This window comes from Calypte anna, chromosome 5A, assembly GCF_003957555.1.
Source record: "Calypte anna isolate BGI_N300 chromosome 5A, bCalAnn1_v1.p, whole genome shotgun sequence".
NCBI classification, from domain to species: Eukaryota; Metazoa; Chordata; class Aves; order Apodiformes; family Trochilidae; genus Calypte; species Calypte anna.
Genome location: NC_044251.1, coordinates 16,436,475 through 16,457,131, shown reverse-complemented (window position 1 = coordinate 16,457,131; position 20,657 = coordinate 16,436,475). Strand labels below are relative to the sequence as shown.

General features: G+C 37.0%; 1 protein-coding gene across 3 annotated transcripts in view; it reads right to left on the bottom strand.

Moving 5' to 3' along the window:
• Window positions 1-19,853, bottom strand: part of NUBPL (nucleotide binding protein like) — a 71,037-nt gene extending 51,184 nt beyond the window's left edge. Inside the window, exons 1-4 of one of the 3 annotated variants that reach the window (XM_030451983.1) lie at window positions 19,674-19,853; window positions 18,487-18,634; window positions 14,611-14,645; window positions 3,606-3,696 (exon numbers count right to left, since the gene is read on the bottom strand). In XM_030451983.1, the coding sequence (XP_030307843.1) occupies window positions 3,606-3,696; window positions 14,611-14,645; window positions 18,487-18,634; window positions 19,674-19,808 (409 nt within the window). In that variant the 5' untranslated portion in view covers window positions 19,809-19,853. Of the gene's footprint in view, window positions 1-3,605; window positions 3,697-14,610; window positions 14,646-18,486; window positions 18,635-19,673 lie in introns of those variants that run through there. The other 2 variants (XM_030451984.1, XM_030451986.1) reach the window with 2 other exon arrangements.
• Between the last annotated feature and the right edge of the window lie 804 nt (window positions 19,854-20,657).

The window sequence follows — 20,657 nt, the reverse complement described above, 5'->3', positions numbered from 1 at the left end:
ATTATGACCATTAACTAAAGAAGAGTAAAGAGATGCTAGCTTTTAAACTCTGTCACTTTTAGCCTCTGGTTAGTGAATTCAGAAAGAATTAAAAGACTTTTTTTCTATTTTTGATGTAGTCAACTTCACTTCTATGTTCTCAAGATCCACTCTGTTGCACTGTAGAGAAGGGGAAGGAAAGAAGGAAAGCACTGCAAGAAACCCATAGAAATAGAAAACACGAAAGCAAAATTGTAGGGTAAAATTACTGAGAAAATTCAGAACTAGTTACAGTTCTTTAATTTTACCTCCAGCAGTGAAGAGGGATAGACTCATTCATTCATCTGGAATAAGCAAAAAGGTAGATGTGTGGAGCATACAAACAGAATCAGGTGTTCATGTAGGTACAGGTATCATGTTGGTATAATAATCATTTTGCAATGTAATCCCAATTTGTACAAAAGTTGAACCAGAAAAAAACATTTGTGTATCTAAAGTAAACTTTGTTATGTAAATGAATATTTGCTAACCATAAAACTGATCAGAACATTTATAATTACTGCACTGCAGGATTAGCAACCAAGGAGTTAGTATACTTCTGCTTTCTAGTACTTGAAATATATTTTTACTAGTTACAGTGTTTCAGTAATTTATATTGCAATAGCATTTAATAAAGTCTGATTTGCCATTTATCCAAAACACCTAATCCCAGTAAAAAGCTTTAATTACTACTTTACATTTATCAGCTTACATTTTTTTACCTTACTTTTTGGAACTGTAAGTAATGATTCTACAATAAACAGAACTAATCCAGTCTGAGGTTAACTGTTAATACTCAAAGTGCAGACTAAAACATTTAACACTTGAGTATTCTTCTCATTTTGAATTACCATCACATATTTTAAAGCCACCAAAATGTAAACCACAACTAATTACAAATTCTGAATTATTATTGTGTCACATGTGAGACACCTGGGGACCACTCCAGCCATCCAGATAAACAGGGATAAGATCAGTAAAACACAAGGTTTCGATTCAAGCCTCTTTCAAAATAGAATCAATAAAACATATCATTAGACTACACACAAACTAAAAATCACTTGTTCACAAATCAGTAGGAAATGGTAACAGCAAACTTTGAAATCTTTAAAAGAATCAAATTTAGTTTTCATTTTAAATAATCGTGATGAAATTCCACTGGTAAAGCATGACAAAAGCACCTGTGATCAAAACTACAAGCTGTATCCTTAAACCCCTGTGTATGATCAAGAAACTTCTTCATGGTTACCTACCTACATAAAATTCTATTTGACAAGTCCATTCCGTATTATCTATTTATAACCCACAAATGGATACACCACAATCCCTTGACATAGTTATTTTCAGAAAAGATCTTTATACAGTCACAAGATGTTATATTTTAAATTATCACTTTCTTTTACAAGATTCTGCTACCAGATGGAAGAACAGCAGACATGTAAATATGTCCCAGTGAAAAAATGCAAGCACCCATTTCTGACTTCAGAATTTTATCAGTAATTTAATTTCTGTAGCTCCTGCAGTATGACTCAACTCAATGGGGCAAGACACAACTACTGGCAGCTTTCTCTTGGAAATAATTTTTATTCCAAATTTTGAAAACAGATGCCTAATAATGATTTTTTAATATATTATTTTATTAGTAAGAAAGTATATTTTATTAGTAAGTATATCATAAAACTACAACAAAGTTTTAAAATACTAAAAGCACACTCAGCTATTGCAAAGAGAAAACGCCCACCAAAACCTTCATAATAATTTAAATTAAATTAAGAAAGGTTATATTCATCTGGCAAAATAGTAACATCTTTTTGGAAATACAATAGCTTTTACTCTCTGCCAAATAGTTTAAATGTTAAATCTGAAAAAAAAAAAAAACCAGAAACAAAAAAGGAGGAAAAATATGAAATTATGCAGTTCACTAATCCAGAAAACAGCTTTTGAGCAAATTATTCAGGGAAAAAATAGAAGAAATGCTTTCTCTACTTTTGTTAGAATCATTGCCCCATGTATATTCTGTAGCTAATGCTAATATTTATTCCACAGTTAGAATATCCTCCATTAGTTAATTAAATTCAGTTGTGAACTTATTAGCCAATATTTCCCTGATCAGTTAAAGTACTTTGAATGACACCCTATTATATGTAAGCAGACCTACCAAAGTAAAACAGTTTGCAAAATTAAATTAATGGACTATCTTCCATTTCTACAGTCTCTCTCCTCAGTAAGAACTAATTCATTTTAAAAACTTAAATTATAGCCTAACTATGAAAATTTCTATTAAAAAGTGATAATTGATGCATGGATTTATTCTGTATGGTACCAGGCATCCCTAATCCCTTTTCAGCTGCTACAATCGAAGAGTGCAAGAGTGCTCAGAACCTCCCAGGATTACTCTACAAGGATGATGATACTCATTTTCAAAAACCAGCCTTATGTTGAAGACAGCAAAAGACCTTAAACAGATTTTTTTATTGCTATGCTACTAAAAGATGTTTTAAATTGACTTACTGACTGTTACATATTCAGTCCTAATGCACATATTTAACACAGCACTGCCCAGGTTGAATCGATTACTATACAAAACAACATTTTAACAGAGTTCATGTTTTATTCTTTAAAACCTAGTAAGAAATCAGAAAATAACACTAAATCTCACTATACAAAAATACAAAGGTCATACATATTTTAACATCTAGACATGCAAATATATACCTATATATAGACAGCATATATATATATATACCCATAATGGATCACTTCCTTGCAAGCTTATCCTACCCATCATTCCCCAAAGAAATCCTTGAAGTTCACAAAGATTTCTATGCCCTCCAAATTACACAATCAAATCACCCTAATGTCAGATACTTTGCCAGCTGTTACTCTACAGCTTCACCAACTCAAGAGGAGTTAAAGATGCAGAGAGAAGTGAACAGAATTCCTGAAACACAAATTCTATGTTGTTACCAACCCTGCCCAACTGCTGCAGGAGTTTCTCAGCAGACTTGTGTAATGTGCCAAGCTTTTGAAATACACAGCTTCATTTTCTGTCAGTCAAAATACAAGGTATGTTCTTAAATCCTGGTAATATTTGCTTGTACATTCCACACAGAAGCAGAAAGAAGACATTTTGGCTATCAAAATGTTAGTGCTTACAAGTCAGCAATTTCAAGTCGGGGATATTCTCCAATTTCTATTACATTTAATCCCAGTTTTTTAACAATATTCAAAACATGCTAAGACAAAAGCTTACAGTGCATTCTCAGCTATATACTCAAAATATCTACAGTCACTGAAACTACTGACAACAATGTTCCTTTCCTAACTACACTTTCCAATGTCACTAATAATGCATGAGACTCCCAAAGTCTATGGATCAATATAAAAAGAAGACAACTGTGAATATGCTCCTAATTGTTCAAGCTATCTTTTCATTACTGAAAATAAAACTAATTCTAAAAATTAAAAAACCACACTAAGCCTTCATCTTCCATTTACACCCCTTCTGTGCCACTCCAAGGAAGCATCAATGCTTCCATGCTCCTCCCTGCACAAAGACAACAGCAAGAAAAATCACTCCCACTTACTTGGTGTTAATTCTGGGTTTCCTTTTAAATTCATCATCTTTGGAATCGAAGGTCCATATATGTCTGCATCTAGTAATCCAACTTCTTTTGTCTATATAAAGAACAACAACAACAACAACAACAACAACAAAGTATTTGTCGAAATGTCTGTCCTCCTTTATTAAGTAAAATTTTAAAACAGGCCATAGAAAAAACATATGATCTTGATTTTAGACTAATTATACTAGTGACTACAAGTAATTTCAAAACATAAAAACCATGCTTTTATCTTCCATTTGGGTGTCCAGAGTAAACTTTTGCCATCTTGAAAATGGTGAAATGCAAGCCTCTGAAGCCAATAATGCAGGCATAACATTTTAATCAAATGCATTCACACAAAAGAATGCTAAAAATATGGGTTTATTCAACTGCATATGGTACATTAGGCAATAAACTTTAAATAAAAATTATTTCAACTATGTAGTCTAGACTTACAAAAGATTCCTTTCTATATGATTTTTATAGATACATACACATTCTGTGGATATTAAACTCCTTTTTGTACAGATGGCAAGACATGCTACCAATTACCAAGTTTTGCAAATTAAGCAGGAAAGAGCAAGTCCTTTAAAGTGCTGAACACAAAGTTTCTCTAGTATCTCTGAATCTACGGTAAAAAGCTCACTGTATTCAACATTTCACAAAATTGCAAGCAAGTACGTTTAAGGGCTTGTTTGAAAGATTTAAGCAGCAATGGGAGCTTTTCCAACAATGCTGAATCAGATTTTCATTGTTAGGGTTTCAAAGTTTGTGCTTCATTTTTTGCATGAAGCTTTCATGATTTGCCATCACACACTAAACCATTTTGTTACCACAGTTTTGATGGGAAAGATGAAAAGATAAAGGATCAGTGACAGATATCAAGTTTATGGTTAGAAGAGTAAAATGAGGCTTTTAATACAAGTATACAGCATCTCTATCTTTGAACACGATTTTGAAACAAGAGTATTCTGTAGCATCACAAACAATGGCATTTTTAAGGTAGAAATGCACCTGGACTGAAGTCCTAGATGTTCAGGCCACTACTTCTAAAAAATATGAACTTAAAATATGATAAAGAAACTAACTCACAGAAGCTTAGACATGTGAGAAGCAAGACTGACTCTTTGTAATACAACAGATGTAATATATGAGTTTGGGGGTTGTTTCTCTGTGAAGGTTGCTTTCTTCTCTTCTTTTTTTTTTTTTTTTAAGCTGTTGATATTGAACCTTGAAGATACCTCTAACCACTGAACAATTTTCAGTGTCACATTTGCCTAATGCAAATAAGATGCCAAATGCATCTTAAAATTTACAACTGAGAAGTAAAATTTGATTTACCTTACATGACCTACTGTGTAATTGGAAAAGTTTTTCCTATTAAAAAAATCAATGAAATTTGGGTTCAATTATTCAATATATATTTTCATGAAAGAGGTCACAGCATATGTAATTACATGGATTATTTTGTTGATTTTTTTTTTTAAATATTTCTTTCTGTACAACATCTTGTGCAAGCTATTTCAAGAAAGTTCAGGAGTTACTCTGACAATTCATTCTACTTCTTGCCTACTGCATGAAAGCTGCAATTTCAAAAAGATTTAAAAGACTTGTTTTTATATTTTGAAGACAACAACAGCATTATTAGAGCGTCTTTGTTCTCGTACAAAATGCATATTTTAACAGATCAGAAAGATTCATGACTCAGTCCCTTTATCTGTGTCACCAGCTAATCGAACCCATCAAAATATCATCTAAGGTATGTGCTGCTGAATTCATTCTCAAATGAAAGTAAATATTTGCAGAAAAACCTACACATTGTTTTAAACCTGACTAACATCCCTTCCCTCAATGTTTGGAGGGTTTTTCCTTCAAGAAGGATCATGGCTATCCACTAAATGCCTAACTACAGTGCTCTTACAACTCACTAGTTTTGTTTTCAGCCTAAAGGGACTGAGACTTAGGATACCTAAATTAATTAGATTAACCTCATGACCTCCTGGGCATAGTCAGTTCTTCACCACCACAGGCCACTTTTTCTCAGGACTCAGCAGGAATGTATCTAAATGTACCAAACTTCCAAATGTTCTTCATTTGTTCTAGAATGAAGAACAAATACAGGCCCACTGGACAAAAATATCCCTCAATTACAAGTCCCCTATATTAAAATATCCCTCTATTACCAAAGAGGATTTTGCAAATCCATCTATTACTCCAAATTACAAACCCAATCTTTGTTTCAAGCTAACACAATAAATACGACAGTTTCTCAAATTTACACCCTTCCTCAAAATAAGAACTATTCCCATTTCCAAGAATCTTCGCTTTTGTTTGTAGATACTGTTCAACATTTGTCTTCAAACAGCAAAACAGCAGTTAACAGTTTTTACAACTCATGTTAGCAAAAGCACAAGTGTTCCTGGAAGCACTGTGCTTTCTACAGGATTATAGAGGAAGCAAGGTTTGGATTATCTTTAAATCACTGGCAGAAAGTCCCTAGAGAGCCTAAGGTAGGAGGTTTTTTCCTTCACCAAGCAATTCAACACATTAGGTAACAAGTTCATTCTGCTTAAAAGCAGTAGGGTACACAGGAACCACTGGCCCAATAAACAAAGGGCTTTAACTTCTCCCCACTACCCCTATATCTGCAGTATCCAAGCATTTTAAGAATACTAATAGTAACTCTTTACTTGATGTTTAATTATCTTGGAAAAGCATTATGGAAGCTCTCATGGGATCTTTTAAGACAGGCACAGCACAGTATAGATTTCTCTTCCAGCATTTACAACATTTTAAATTCCCAAGAGACAAAATCATTTCCACACACCTGGATGCTGCCACGTGAAACTGTTAATCAGAATTACCTACACCAGATACTTCTCATGAATGAGATTAAATCCAGATGTATGAGTTAATAAAAAAAATTTAATTTTAATAAGTTATTTTTTCACCTATATAACCTCCCCACATGTAAAGCAGCACATCTATTGCTGTATTAAAATAAATCCTAAAAGTATATATAGCATCAGACAAGGCAAAAAAAAACACCTGGGCAGAAGGAACAGATTACAGGGAATTACAAGCAGGACCAAGAAAAAAACTTGGGAAAAAAAACCAAAAAACAAACGCAGATGAGTTCCATATCAATGATCTTCTTTTTCTAAAGTAATAATATTAGGGTTATGAACAAAGAAATGCAGCACTCAAAGTACACCCAACCATGTCAAAGTCCCCCAGCTTCTATGTGGTTTTGGAAGCACAGCATTCACCACTGCTACAGCCACTCTTGGCACTCTGCAGGAAAAAGATTCGGGTAATAAAACTCCACCGTCTTCTTATGGCTGCATTTTCTCCTTATAAAAATATTTCTATCCTGTGCTATTAAATAAACAGCATTCTGTCCACCTGGCATTGTAATAACAAAGTTGAGAACAGCTGTTCTCAAGTTAACAGTTCTCCTCCTCACACCTGCCCAGCTGTGGAAGAAAGTTTGAATCAATCTTCGAATTTAGTACACTTGCAAAATACGTTCTAGAAAGTTGTATTTTTTTTTGGTTGCCTTACTGCAACTTCAGAACAGCTTAAACTCTCAATGTAACTAACCATTCCCATATGATTTAATTATGTATTTCCATGTCACTGGACATATGGCAAGCTACTTTGAAAAAATATACTAAACTAACACATGCAGAATTACCAGCCTCTTCATACAGAGCAAGATCCATACCAATATTCCATCAGGCAGAAAGATCAGGAAATTAAAGATAAATATACTGTCAACACATGAAAACATAAAAGTATTCTCTTGGTCTATTCAGCAAAACGTATACTTAACCATTCACACGTGTTCACGTTTACTGTACCAATGCTTTTAAGATTTTCCCCTTTTTCTAGCTAAATGCCCTCTAGCACAGGCTCTACTGCTAGGATTTGTTCTTTCTGCAGTACTGCTGCCAGCTCTCATCTGGTGAGCTCAAGACCACAATAACAAATTAATTAATTAATTAATATTAAAGGATAAAGGACTCTGGTAAAAACCTACAACTCCTCTTCATCTTCTGCGTTTACATTATTGACTACATAGTCGTTTTACTTCCCTACAATTAATCTCAATAAGGTATCAATTTGCCCAATTAGACCTTTTCAAAGATTTCTGACAAATATTTAGCATAAGGTACATCTGTATAATCACTGCGCCTCGTACAAACACAGAGAGTTTCCACTCCAACTTAGAAATTTTTCTCACATACAGTAAGAAATTAAAACAAGTTTTCAGTCACCAGGTATAGATTCTTTATCTACAAGAAAACCAAATGCTACATCAATAGATAAAGAAGGTATTCCTGCATATATCCCTGAAAGATGAAAAACCTACAGTTCCATTTTGTGCAGTGTACAAGTTAAAAGCATAGATAACCTCACTAAAAAAATCCTTTCCTTTAACTTCTCTGGCAGGACTCCCAACTTAAGTTTAAGTTTAGCCTTTGCACTTGGCCACTGCCTTATCAGTGACAGAGATTTGCAAGACAGCTGTACTCTGAATTAATGAATTTCAAGCTCTGAATTGAGATGTAACAAATCCTTTTGGGTGAAAAAAATTAAAATAAAGTTGCTGAAGGTTGTATCAAACATAGTCCCTCTATATATTGTCAGAGAGGTCTCGTTTTCCTTCCTTTGCTTTTCCTTATGTGAATTCAAAATATTCAATGCTATTATGTTTGTTCTCTTAGGAAGGTAAACTCTACACAGTCTCTGGGCAGATAACAGGTACACGATAATGACAAAATGATCCATATCTTTCCTCATGTCAACTCTTTTATCAGACACTTAAGAGCTGAGTAGTCTCTCCAATACACTTTCTTTAGGTAGGTTTTTTTTCTTTAGGTACCTTTTTTCATCTTTCACATAATATTAGTGGAAAACAATTTTCAAGTTCCTCATTTTTCAACCAAAGGCAACCAGTTCCATTCATATATCACAGGATTCCTCCACACATACTTCTCTGTTCAGTGGAGAATCTGGTGACATCGACTGATTTCTTCCAAGAAGGGGAGGAAGGGAAGGAAGAAAAGGGGAAAAGGGGAAAAGGGGAAAAGGGGAAAAGGGGAAAAGGGGAAAAGGGGAAAAGGGGAAAAGGGGAAAAGGGGAAAAGGGGAAAAGGGGAAAAGGGGAAAAGGGGAAAAGGGGAAAAGGGGAAAAGGAGCTATAGACAGCTGTTAATCAACATTACTGCTAACATCTTTGAGAGTATTAATTTCATTTTTGCTCATCTTCCTGAGACTGCTTTCCATATTAGATAGGACATCTGTATCCCCACTGGACATGAAGTGGATGATATTTTACTTTGAAGTAAACTCTGTAGACCACCAGAATCCCTGGGAGGGACGGAGGCACAGGTTAATGAGCCTGTCCTAAAGGATAAAGTATTCCCTACATTAGAAGGGCTCCCCATATTCAGAAGCTGCAGCCCATTTCAAAGACAGATATTTCAGCTAAGTGCAGATGCAGCTATTTTAAAACTGGTGCTCTTAATACACCATCAAAACTCTCAATTTATCCTCTTAATGTCATTATAGACTTAGAGCTAATCCTAAACTGCAAGGAGCAACACATAGGACAAAAGGGAACTTAAAATCAGGATAGGCTCTGGATTCCTCATTTGACATACTGGCACACTGAATAGCCATCCTTTATTCCCTAATTCCTCAATTCTCTCATTAAGTGCCTAGCTGTAGATTGGATTAAAGCCAAAAAACTACCAACAAATGGAGTTTTCTCATTCTCTATCCCAGAAATGCAGACTTTGGAACACTCTCTTCTACTGGTTTAAAGGCCCTTTTTCTTCATATGAAGGACTCCTGACTTTCTGTCAGCTACAGAACTTCTTTGGCACTTTTTTCCTACTAAGCTCCTACTAGGATTTCTAAATAATCAGATACCAGTGTCTCAACCTTGCTTGGCCTTATTGCACTTTATGTATCCTATTGAAAAAAAATTTCAATAAAGCACCATTTTAATATGAATTCTAAAAAGCCAAACCAGAATTTGAAATATTACTAAATCTCTACAGAATGTCCCAAGACTTTCACTCCATGCCAAATTATTATCGACATGCTTCACCTTTCACATCAGTCTCCCTGACATCTGCACTAGGCTTTCAGCGCTTTAAAGACCCAGGGTGCATGTAATTAACACTACCTGAAATACTTCAATTTGAGGGAAATAAAAAAACTCCATTTTTTTAAGCATATGGTCATTTGATTAAAATAAAACATTTTAAGCGGCTTGTGTTTAAAAATATTTTTACTCATTAATTTTTTACTTGAAAAACTAAGATTTTTTTAAAGTTTTATACTTGTTTTCTCGGCTGATCTAGAAGCTGAGCTGTTGGTACAAGATAATGCAAAACAATTCTGTTATCTCCAGCTTTGTGAACTTTTTAGCACTTAGAAACAGGCATGAACACCTTATCTTTAGCAATTAAAGTCTTCTGATTTTCTAAGCAGAAGTAAAAACGCCTAGATATCAAACTCTAATAAATAGGAAAGCTGAACAGAAGGAAAACAAACCAGGTCAAACCTTGCCTTCACACTGTAATTGTTCAGTGAAGGAGCCCATTATAGTCTAGATTTTTCTAGATTTTTTTTGTTCCACCACCATGGAACTTTTTCCTTACCACAAAGAAATTTAGATACATTGCAATGTCATCTATTAATGCTGCACTGAAATGGGATCCTGTAGCCAAACAGCTTAATTATAGGAGTGTAATATTTGAAAAAAGCTGCAATGTTAACAAAATAGACTAGGTGGATTTTGGGTATTTTTAAATTATTGCATGTTGTTTCATTAAATACACATTTTAAAATAACTAATTTTATTTCTATAATAGTGATTTCACATGAAGTCTCTTCTTATAATCACATAATATCTATGCTATAACATACTGTACTTGTGTGAAATCTCTTACTGAAGCATATCAGGCAGATATTCACACCAGGTCTCTGGTTTTAAAAAAAAAAACAAAAACCAAAAATAACAAAAAACCCTGCATTGTCACATTTTGACTGTGATACTGTTTGAATATTTTTCATTCAGCTAACCATCAAATTTGCCCAGCTTTATTTATGTTACAAGGCAATGTGTTTGGCCTTTTGCTGCCTCAGTTAAAAACCAACACAAGAAGAGGCTTCTGCCCCCCCCCCAAGGGTGCTCCCCGTCTGTACAGAGCCATTGATGATGGTCTTACTTACACTTAAAACACTACGTTGCTCAGCAACCAGTAGGTTTGCTTGGGAAAACACAGGCCATTCCCTAAGACTAAATCATCCTTGACCAATAGTTCAGTTTTTGGTCCCCGCCCTGCTCTCCTGACAGAATTTGGCTGCAGCAATCAGAACTGATGCCTTTAACATTTCATCCTATGGTGAAAAATGCCAAGTGGTCCTGGAAAGAAAAGAAGAGTCAAAGGAAATCGAACTGGAAAGCTTGCCTCATTGTGACAGCACAAGCACACTGCCTCCCAACTGGATTTGTGCCATCCTTAGTCATGCACAGCTGGTGTTTGCTCACTAAAATACTCTGTTCATAAACAAGCAATCTCTATGCTATTATTGCTGCCATCTATTAATTCAACTTGTTTCTACTATAATAAATCCTCTTTGGCCAGGCAGCTTTCATAAATAGTCATTCTAGTCTGAATATGAATCGTCCTGGCATGAAACCCAAAAATTCTTCCCAAGTGCTCCTAGGGGAGAGCAATTGACTGTTGGTACATCAAAAGAACAAGAAGAATCAGCTTCAAACTAAGCAAGAAATTAAAAATGGGACAAAAGGGTAAAACTTTGTTACGTCTCAACACAAAAAGAACACTGTATAGATTTACAGATCTTGGTACTGGCACAAGAGCTGCTACAATTCTTAACTAATCCATCTACAGCAGGTAACCCAGGGTACCAAAAGCCTAATATTGCAGAAAAGGGTAAGAAGTTGCCCCCTTGCTATCCTGGCTTTTTATCAAAAAACCCAAAAAGCCCTCAGAAAACCTACTTTGTCTTGGATGTGGAGTCTGGGCATCTAAATTAATTCTGTCTTGATTTACTTTGTAACCATGAGGTAAACATGTAAACTGGGGACCAGCATGCAAGACCTGAACTCTTCAATTCTAGTCCCAGCTCTGCCAATAACACTACACCAATGACAATGTCCAAGGCTCTGGAGATGTCTTAATACTTCAAACCATCACTATAATACCTGAAAAAGTTTCCGTATTAAAAAATAAATAAATAAATAATCTATCTACAGAAAACAGGGGAGGTGGTGGCTTTTTTTTTTTAACTACAGAACGTAGACTTTTAAAAGAAGATGGAAGGAAGCTTTCCTTTGTTAACCGGACAAAAAACTCCTTTATGCTTTGACTGTTAATCTTCTTCCATCTTATGACACTATCATACAACAATAAGATGTCACAGCTGTTACTGAAAGCAGCAAGCAGCCCCTGTAATCCAGTCTCATCTGAAAGCATCTTTCACAGATCTCCCTCGCCAGGAAACAGTTGTTCTCAGTAGTATGTGACCTGTATAACCTTAGAGAAAGAACACCTGAAAGACCAGAAGGACAGCATATTTTACATTATTTAGCTCTACTATACTACTTGCTCTGAAAATATAAACACCAAACCTGTAACAGCAAGAATGTCTCTAATGAAGGGATAAGCACAGGTCATCACGACAATAAAGGTCTGTCTTAATTCTCATGTCCTTTCCTCCTTTAAACAGCACATCAAGTTCAAGAACCACTTCTTATAAATCTGTATTTTGCTTATAAGACACTGTAATGAAGTTGAAGGAGGCTTCTGAAGCTCTGATCTACTAACAGAATCATTACTGCTTCCCCAGAAAGAGTTGAATTTACAATAGTAACAAAGGCAAGGGAAACCATAGAAAAGCAATGCAAGATCAGTAGTTATTAAAAGTAAAATGAAGAGGTCCATCAATGAATATCTGAGGTCAAACAAATTCACTCTAAACTTCAGCAGGAAGCATCACTGGATTTTGGAAAAAGACCTTTTATCTCTTTTACCATAACAAAGCCAAACATTGTGGTGAATCAAGGTCCCAGAGATACTAATTTCATAAATTCGACTCACGAAACTACTAAACTGAAATCTATGGAAGTACAAAAATTAAAACACAAGCACATTCAAGCCCGAAGACTCAAAATAAAAATTATGTACACCATCATTATCCTAAAGAAAAAAAAAAAAAAATTGTGTGAGAAAACAAGATAAGAGTTGAGTTTATTTATTTTCACATTTTCTAACCTGTAGCTTCACTGATGCCCAATTTCACCATGGCAGCAGCTTGTTAAATTGTGACTCACAGATATTTCATCAATTACCACTGTCTTTCAAGAGGCCCTGGCCTCCAACGTTACATCAACACATAAATATGAGATCAGAAATTACTAGTGCAATCTATGTTTACTTATTTCTTGGCTCAATTTAATTTAAAATTATTTTTCAGTACCTGATTTCCAAATAACTCTGGCAACAACCTCTTCAATCATTTTAGACTATGGTCTCTCTTATGTGTGTCCTTTACAAGTGTTTTGATGAGCCACTGAAGTGATGCATCACGCTATTATGTTTAAAGCTAGATGTTTAACTCCTAATGAAAGGGTATAATCCCACAAATTGTGTATACCAGAATTACTGAGATGCTTCATCTAAATATGACTTTAAAGAATGCAAAAACTGTATGCTTGAAAAGTATCAGGCAAAATTCTAAAAACACTAAAGCTGGTGCAGAATGTTACATGCAGTTAGTTGACATGGTTTCCATGGAGCTACTCAATGACCATGGCACAACACAGATCACACTGCAGGATCTCATTCATTTTGTTAAAGTATCAGAGCAAATGCCATGTTCTAAAAGTTAATTAGTAGGAACCATCCAAGCAGTTTTGCTGTTCGAGATGACAGATTTTTCTCTCAAATCAAATTAGTCCAGTAGCATATTTAAAACACAGAATTAAAAACTGTGAAATCTCAAGACCAGATACCATTACAAACAGTACATATGCCACATAACAGAATTAAACACTCTCTTCCTACCAAGTATAACTGATTTATAGAATTTTTTTTTATATCTTTTACAAAATTCCTACAGGAATTGTGCAGATTGTATCTAAACCTCACTCCTCCTACCTGTTGTTTTCTTTTACTCATCTTTTACAATGAGAAAAAGACACTACATTTACCAGATTAACATGCTTGAGGATACTTTGTTTTTAATGAATGTTTTATGAACTCAAAATTTGTATTATACACCCTTACAAAGGAAGAGAAGTTTGCTTTACAGTTTACCTCTGTGGCAATAAATGTACACAACGGAACTACCCCTAGTTTATAGCAGCAGGTGGTCATAAGGAAGACCTGTAGTTTTCACACTTGAGTGGTTCCAAACTAATAGTCTGAGCAATATCTAACCATGCAACAATACTTTGTCACTCAAAAAATACATTTCCAATCTTAGGGAAGACATGTACCTCCCTTTTTCCTCAGCTGTTCATATATAAAGTAGTTTTACACATTAATTTGTCCAGGAAAAAAAAATGTTTCGGACACCAACCAGCACTCACTCATATTTTTATTAAGTCAGTTCTCAGAACCGATAGAATTATTTATCACATATCTCCAACCTGCACAAACATCCTCTACTATGTCTGCACATCCTCACAGAATTGCAGCTGAACTCAGACACATAGTGGAAAGCCAAATCCACATGCAGGATAACTGTTACTAAGTCATTCATGGTACTGATAAAATATTAACAAAGTAATATCAATTCAGAAGTGCCTGAAAAAAAATAAATTAACTGTTGGACTAAATATTTGATTTACTGTATGTGACTGCCCCCACCAGTAACCATTTTATTTATGATTCACACCCTTGTTTCACATGAAGGCTGCTGATGAGACGTTCACCTACCGAATCATTTGCTGCTAGGGCGAGGGCTACATTTACTGCAAGAAAAAGGAAGAAAAAAAATATTAAATGCAAGAAAACTGGTTTCCTAAATATTGAGAATATAATTTCTAACAATAATAAATACAATAAAATACACAACATTTACAAACTGCATTCATAATCTTTGTTCTTAGCTTCTTACACCTCTACAATATTACTAGTTTAAGTGGGTATTACTATAGAACTAAAACAATCCTGTAATCCCATATATAGAAAAACAGGATGAAGCAATTAAAGATTGTGAGGTTGTTTACAGGTTTTACATTTGCATCAATACCTAACTCCCATAACTAAAAGGCATGTGCAAGACTGCTACCTTCCAATGGCTCACCAGCTTCAATTCTGTTGGAAGAGCTCTTTGAAGCCTCAGTGTAACCAAATAGTAATTGCTACAATCCAAGCAATACCACAGAATCCTAGAATGCTTTGGGTTGGAAGGGACCTTAAAGATCATATAGTTCCAACTCCCCTGAATGGGCAAGGACATCTTCCACTAGACTAGACCAGGTTGCTCAAAGCCCCATCCAACCTGGCCTTGAACACTTGCAGGGAGGGAGAATCCACAACTTCCCTAGATAACATCTTCCATTGTCTTTCCACCATGTTTTAAAAGAAGAAAAACTAAAACAAACCAACAACAAAAGAAAAAAACACACACAGACAGACACCTCTTTCTTGGGTAACATCTTTTGCTTTCTTTACACCTTGCTGCATCCCTGTATCACAGAGCCTTTAAAGAAAAGATAAGCTGCAGTCAACTTTGTTCTACTGGAAGAGAGTGAAGGTACTGAGAACAAGTTGGGGAGCCAAATTCACAGCTTAAAGAATTTAGTATTGAGAAAAAATTGTTTCTTTAAGCAAAATGGTGAAGCTAGAAAGAGTAACTGTATAGCTAACAAGGAAAATTGTACAGACCTCCCTAGGCAGCACACAGCCTCTGCTTACTCCTAAGCTGGTAAAGAATATGGATTTTGTACTTCAGTTTGCTATTTAAAAGAATGCCTAGCTGTTCCCTGAACTAATCAGAGGAAATTTAAGATAAGAAGAAAAAACAAGCAAACCACTGAAAAATTAAAGGGAAAAACAAACAAACAAACAAAAAAATCAGTGGCAGCTCATGTCTGAAGAGGCACCAAGAAAGCAGCAGGTTACTCTGCACACTGTCTTAGAAGTGCTTCATATAGCTATCATCTTCCTATACAATTATCACCTGTGAAAATTAAAGTATGATCCAAAATGGTTCTTCAATAAAGGATATTCAACTACTGAAGAGGAAAATAAAAGACAGTAGGAATAATACAGTGGAAATCCCTGAGTTTTTTTAGCTGGATATCTTGCTGGACACCTCATGTTCTCTGCTGAAACCCAGCTGACTCTGGCATTCTCTTGTCTTTGTGTTAACCCAGTTCCAAGAGAACACAGAGGTGTGGCACAGGACCTAACCTGACCCTAAACATTCATGTTGGCCCTAACTAGTAAGTTCACATAAACAGGAGTGTAGGAGAGCAAGGTAGATACATTCAAGAAATTCAATCCACCTTTTTCTCTTTTTATTTATTTTTTTAAAATGTTCACAGCAGGCTCCAAGGAAAATCACCATGGTACCTCCGCATACACTAAACCAGCCACCCAGTACCAAGAATGACACACAGAAAGATTAGTTTGGAAGGTTTATTAGTTTGGACTTTTTCACTTCCAAATCTAGCTTGACCCTAAGAACAGCACAGATGAATCCTCAAAACGTTGAGCTAACAGTACAAATGAAATTTCTTGGCCCAAACCCAGCTGAGTGTGCATGCATCCAAGATATGGTTAATCTACATCATCAATAAAATATGTATAGATAACTAAAATTAACTCTTCTGAAACGTAACTTTCAATACTTACACTTCAATTTAAGTGGCATTTAAAACTAAAGAATGCTCAGAATCAAGAAATAGTACTTAATACCAAAAAAGAACAATAATCAAACATTGTTGTGATATTTGCCAAAGCCCAGCCTTGTGTCCAGATTGGCTGGATGCATAGATGGATTTTGGCCTCTAACATGAAAGGGTGTATTTCAATAATAGAAAATCCTACATACAGAATAGCATTCAAGAGAAAAAAAATAAAACAGTTAATACAACTGAGATACATCTGATCATGTCTTGACTTTATCAGCTCTTCTGAACAATAATGAAAAATCTCTGTCCATTAGTCTCTGCTAAGCATGTCTGAAGGCCAGGATAGTTGGTAAAATCAATAGTTTTATTTTCCTCAAACTTCAGGATTAACAACATATGAGCAAGAACATCAGCCATTAATTTTATTCAACTTGCACAGCTGAAAACAAGAATTTCAATAAATTAGGAAATTTCTTTCAAGACTTTCAACTCTTCTCATGACTACAAGATCAATTTTCTACATTATTCTCATCTTCTGGGTAATCCAAAGAGAGGACAGGCAAGAAAATAACAAAAAACCAAGACATCTTCATTCAGATAGTACATATGCAGCAGAATGGTGTTGAAAGCCAGAAACTTGACAGGAAAGAGACAGGAAACAAACCAACCATATAGGCAAACTTATACTGGGGGTGGAGAAGAAGAAAAAAGCCAAAACCAAAAAACAACCGAAGTATTTAAATATGCATTGAAAAACATTTTCCTGTAACACAATTTCCTCTTCTAGCTATTGATTTCAAACCAAGAAGTGATAAAAGCAACAGACAACACAATATGAAATTAATATGCAACAAATAGAAAGAGCTATTGAACAGAATATTCACTTGTCCTGAAATGGAAAACCAGAGCAACTGATGAAACAAACACACTGAGACAAAGAAAACGAAAAGTCCTGACAGTCCTTCAGAGACATGCAGACAATAAATTAAGATTATATTTTCTGTGGTGCTTCAGGAATTAGAGGTCCATACCACCTCTAATTATCACCCTTCTTGCTTTTCAACTCCTGCTCTAAAAATGAGCCAGTGGAGTTGTCGCCAAACACAATCTTAAGCACAAAATTAAGAAATCATGCTGTGCAATATTTTTGTTCATACAAGGTATACAATCAATTGTTCATCTGAAAAAAGACATTCTCATTTTAATAAGCAGGAATCTTTATTCCTTTTTCTTCTCAGTATTATAAATTAATATATATGTTAGCAAAATGCTGTCTAATACAGCAACATTTGAATGGCTCATTTAAATTCAACTCTCACTTAATGTTTGTTGAACCCTGATTTTTTACTTTGAAACACATGGGTATGAGATTTTTTAAATACAGGTGTTTGTACATGTGTGATACAGATATGTACAATTACATACTGATATGTACATATTGATATTACAATTACATATTGATATGTACAAAATACATATAGATACACAGATCTTTTCAAATAGATCTTTTCAATATAGATCTTTTCACCTGCAGTATTGCTAACTTATGTACTATCTTGTTCTACGACCTAGGAACTGCATGGCTTGAGAAAAAGTTATTCAAAACCTAATGGTAGGGCTGAGAAAAGAGTTCAAGGTGCTTCACAAGGCTCTAATCATTTTGTGTGGTTTATAACTACTGTTATAACTATCTTTTGGTCATGAAACATCTATATGACAAATAGCTGAGAAAACTGGAAGGAGACTTTCAAAGCTGTTTGCTCAGTCTGCACCTCATTGAAAGCCAAGACCTCTCTACCCACGTAACTTCTGAATGGATGCAACAGGACTTGAGAGGTGAAGAGCTGTTTAGTGGGGCTCAGTTACAAGGCAAGGACACAAGTGCTCAAATATTCCTTATAAAGTATTACAAAATACATAACTTAAACAATTAATAAAAATAAAATCTTACCTGCTGTTGTTGATTTTCCAACACCTCCTTTTCCAGAAGCCAATACCACCACCTGCTTAACTCCTGCTATGGGCTTCTGTTTTGGCAGCCCGCGTGACAAGATTTGGGCACGTTTGTCCCTTAGAGCCTCATCCCTGGAGCTTGAGGACTGGAAAAAAAAAAAAAAAAAAAAAAAAAAACCACCACAGAAAGCAAGTGAATGCCTATAGTCCAACCTGCAGCTTTCCATAGAGGAAAGAGGAAAGAGCCCAGAGGGATGAAGCCACATCAGAAATTTTGACTTAAGGTCAAAACACACTTAGCACACAGCCTGTCCCAAAGGGAGACTGCTGCACAGGCTGACAGGAACAGACGGGGCCTTCTTAATAATTAGCCCCCTGGGCACTTTGTTTTGACAAACAGTTAAATATGATCAGTCCTAACACCAAGTAGAGAAAAAGAATGAGCACCTGTGTTAAAATAAACCAAAACACCACATTAAAAGTTGGAAGCTTTAAAAAACAGACCTATCGGTCTTACATGTTACCAGTTGCTTCAAGCTCAACAAATATAACAAACAGCAAAGGACGAGAAACCCTGGGTGCTGAGGGGCCGGTGAGGCATCCGCAGCTTCCAGAGGGCTGTCCGTGCCCTGAGCCGTGCCACAGGTGCTGCACAAGTGCCGGCTCGATGATGCAGACCTCACGCCGCTGTTACTCATCAAGAGTCCCCGGCACCCTGGGCTGCAGGGCGGACGGACCAACCACCAGCCAGGAGCCTGCACTTCCACAGGTTCCTACTACCACCTACTACCCGGTGGCCCAATTCTGTCACCAGTAGCGGTGAACGACCGCTCGCTACTTCCACACAACAAAAGTCCAGGCGAAAGACTCGGCAGGGATTTGCACTCTTGTGTTTGGTCCGACCGCCGCCCCCAAGCACCCCGCGCCGCGAAGCCCTGCGGCGACCGCCTCTCCACAGGGCAGCCCGGCAGCGCCAGGACTCAGCCCGCTAGGACACCCACCCCAAAAGGCGCAGACCCGGGCTCCGGCGATCCTCTGGCCTCTCACCCCCCTGCAGCTCGCCCACATGCACACACACAGCCCGGCCCCCAGAAGCCGGCGGGCACGGCCGCCGCGCTCGCCTCCCGCCCCGCACCGCCCCGGGGCGGACCCGGCACACGGCGAAAGAGCTCAGGCATCACTCACCGCGGAATCGGCAAATGAAACGGCGCAAGCAGCGAACCCGCCACTCGGTCCGCTCCGCAGCGCCCTTAGAGCCCTCCCGCCGCCGACGGGGAACCGGGCGGCCCGCAGCGCCCAACACCAAGCGGGAGCCCCCATTCCCGCCGCCTCCCCTGCCCCCGGCGCGCTGAGATGGCGCCGTCTCGCCGCGCCTCGGCCCGCCCACCACGGCGGGTCGGGCCTCTCCCAGCTCGGCGGGTGCCCTGGTGCACTGCGAAGTCAACCAGGAGGGGTCCAGCAGAACCTGAGGAGAGCGGAGAGCTGGGCGGAGATGGAGAAGTTTGCGCTGAAAGAACTGCTGAGCCTCCTTGGTGGAACAGAGCAAGGCTAAAGTGCCGAGCGGTGGCACTGCGAAGCAGCAGCACGAAAAAGCAGCAATTTGCTGCCGTCTGTAAGAAAGCTGGGCCCGAGGGGAAAATAGTGGGTGAAGAAAAGCAACAGCAAATTGGTTTGAGGTTATTCCTTAGTGTTATCCTTGTCCTCGCTGGATCTCGTTCTGCTGTGCTCTGCGGCACTCCTTGGGCTTCTCGGTGCCTTTTGAATTCTCATCTTGGCCCACAAAATGGTTGGCCGAGAACTTGGTCCCTCTTCGGTTTCTGTCCTCATTCTTTGGGTCATTAATTAAAGAGCAGAAAAGACCTGTAACTAAGAGGGCACCCGCTTTTTTTTCAATTAATTTCAACGCTAGTGAAGAAGTGGTAAATGTGTTCTGGTTATAGTTTTGGTTTTCCAGACGTTTTACACCTAATCTGTAGAGGTTTCATCAAAACCATATTTCTCTTCCTTATGTCATGTGAGATTTGTTTAAAGCTTTAAGATACACATCAGTTGCTTCTCCCACTTACAAGGCTTGTAACTACATTGAGGAAGGAAATAAGATCAGTTTGGCATTATTTTCTCTTGTTAATTCCATGATAGTCCACATTCATATGGATAGTCACATTCATA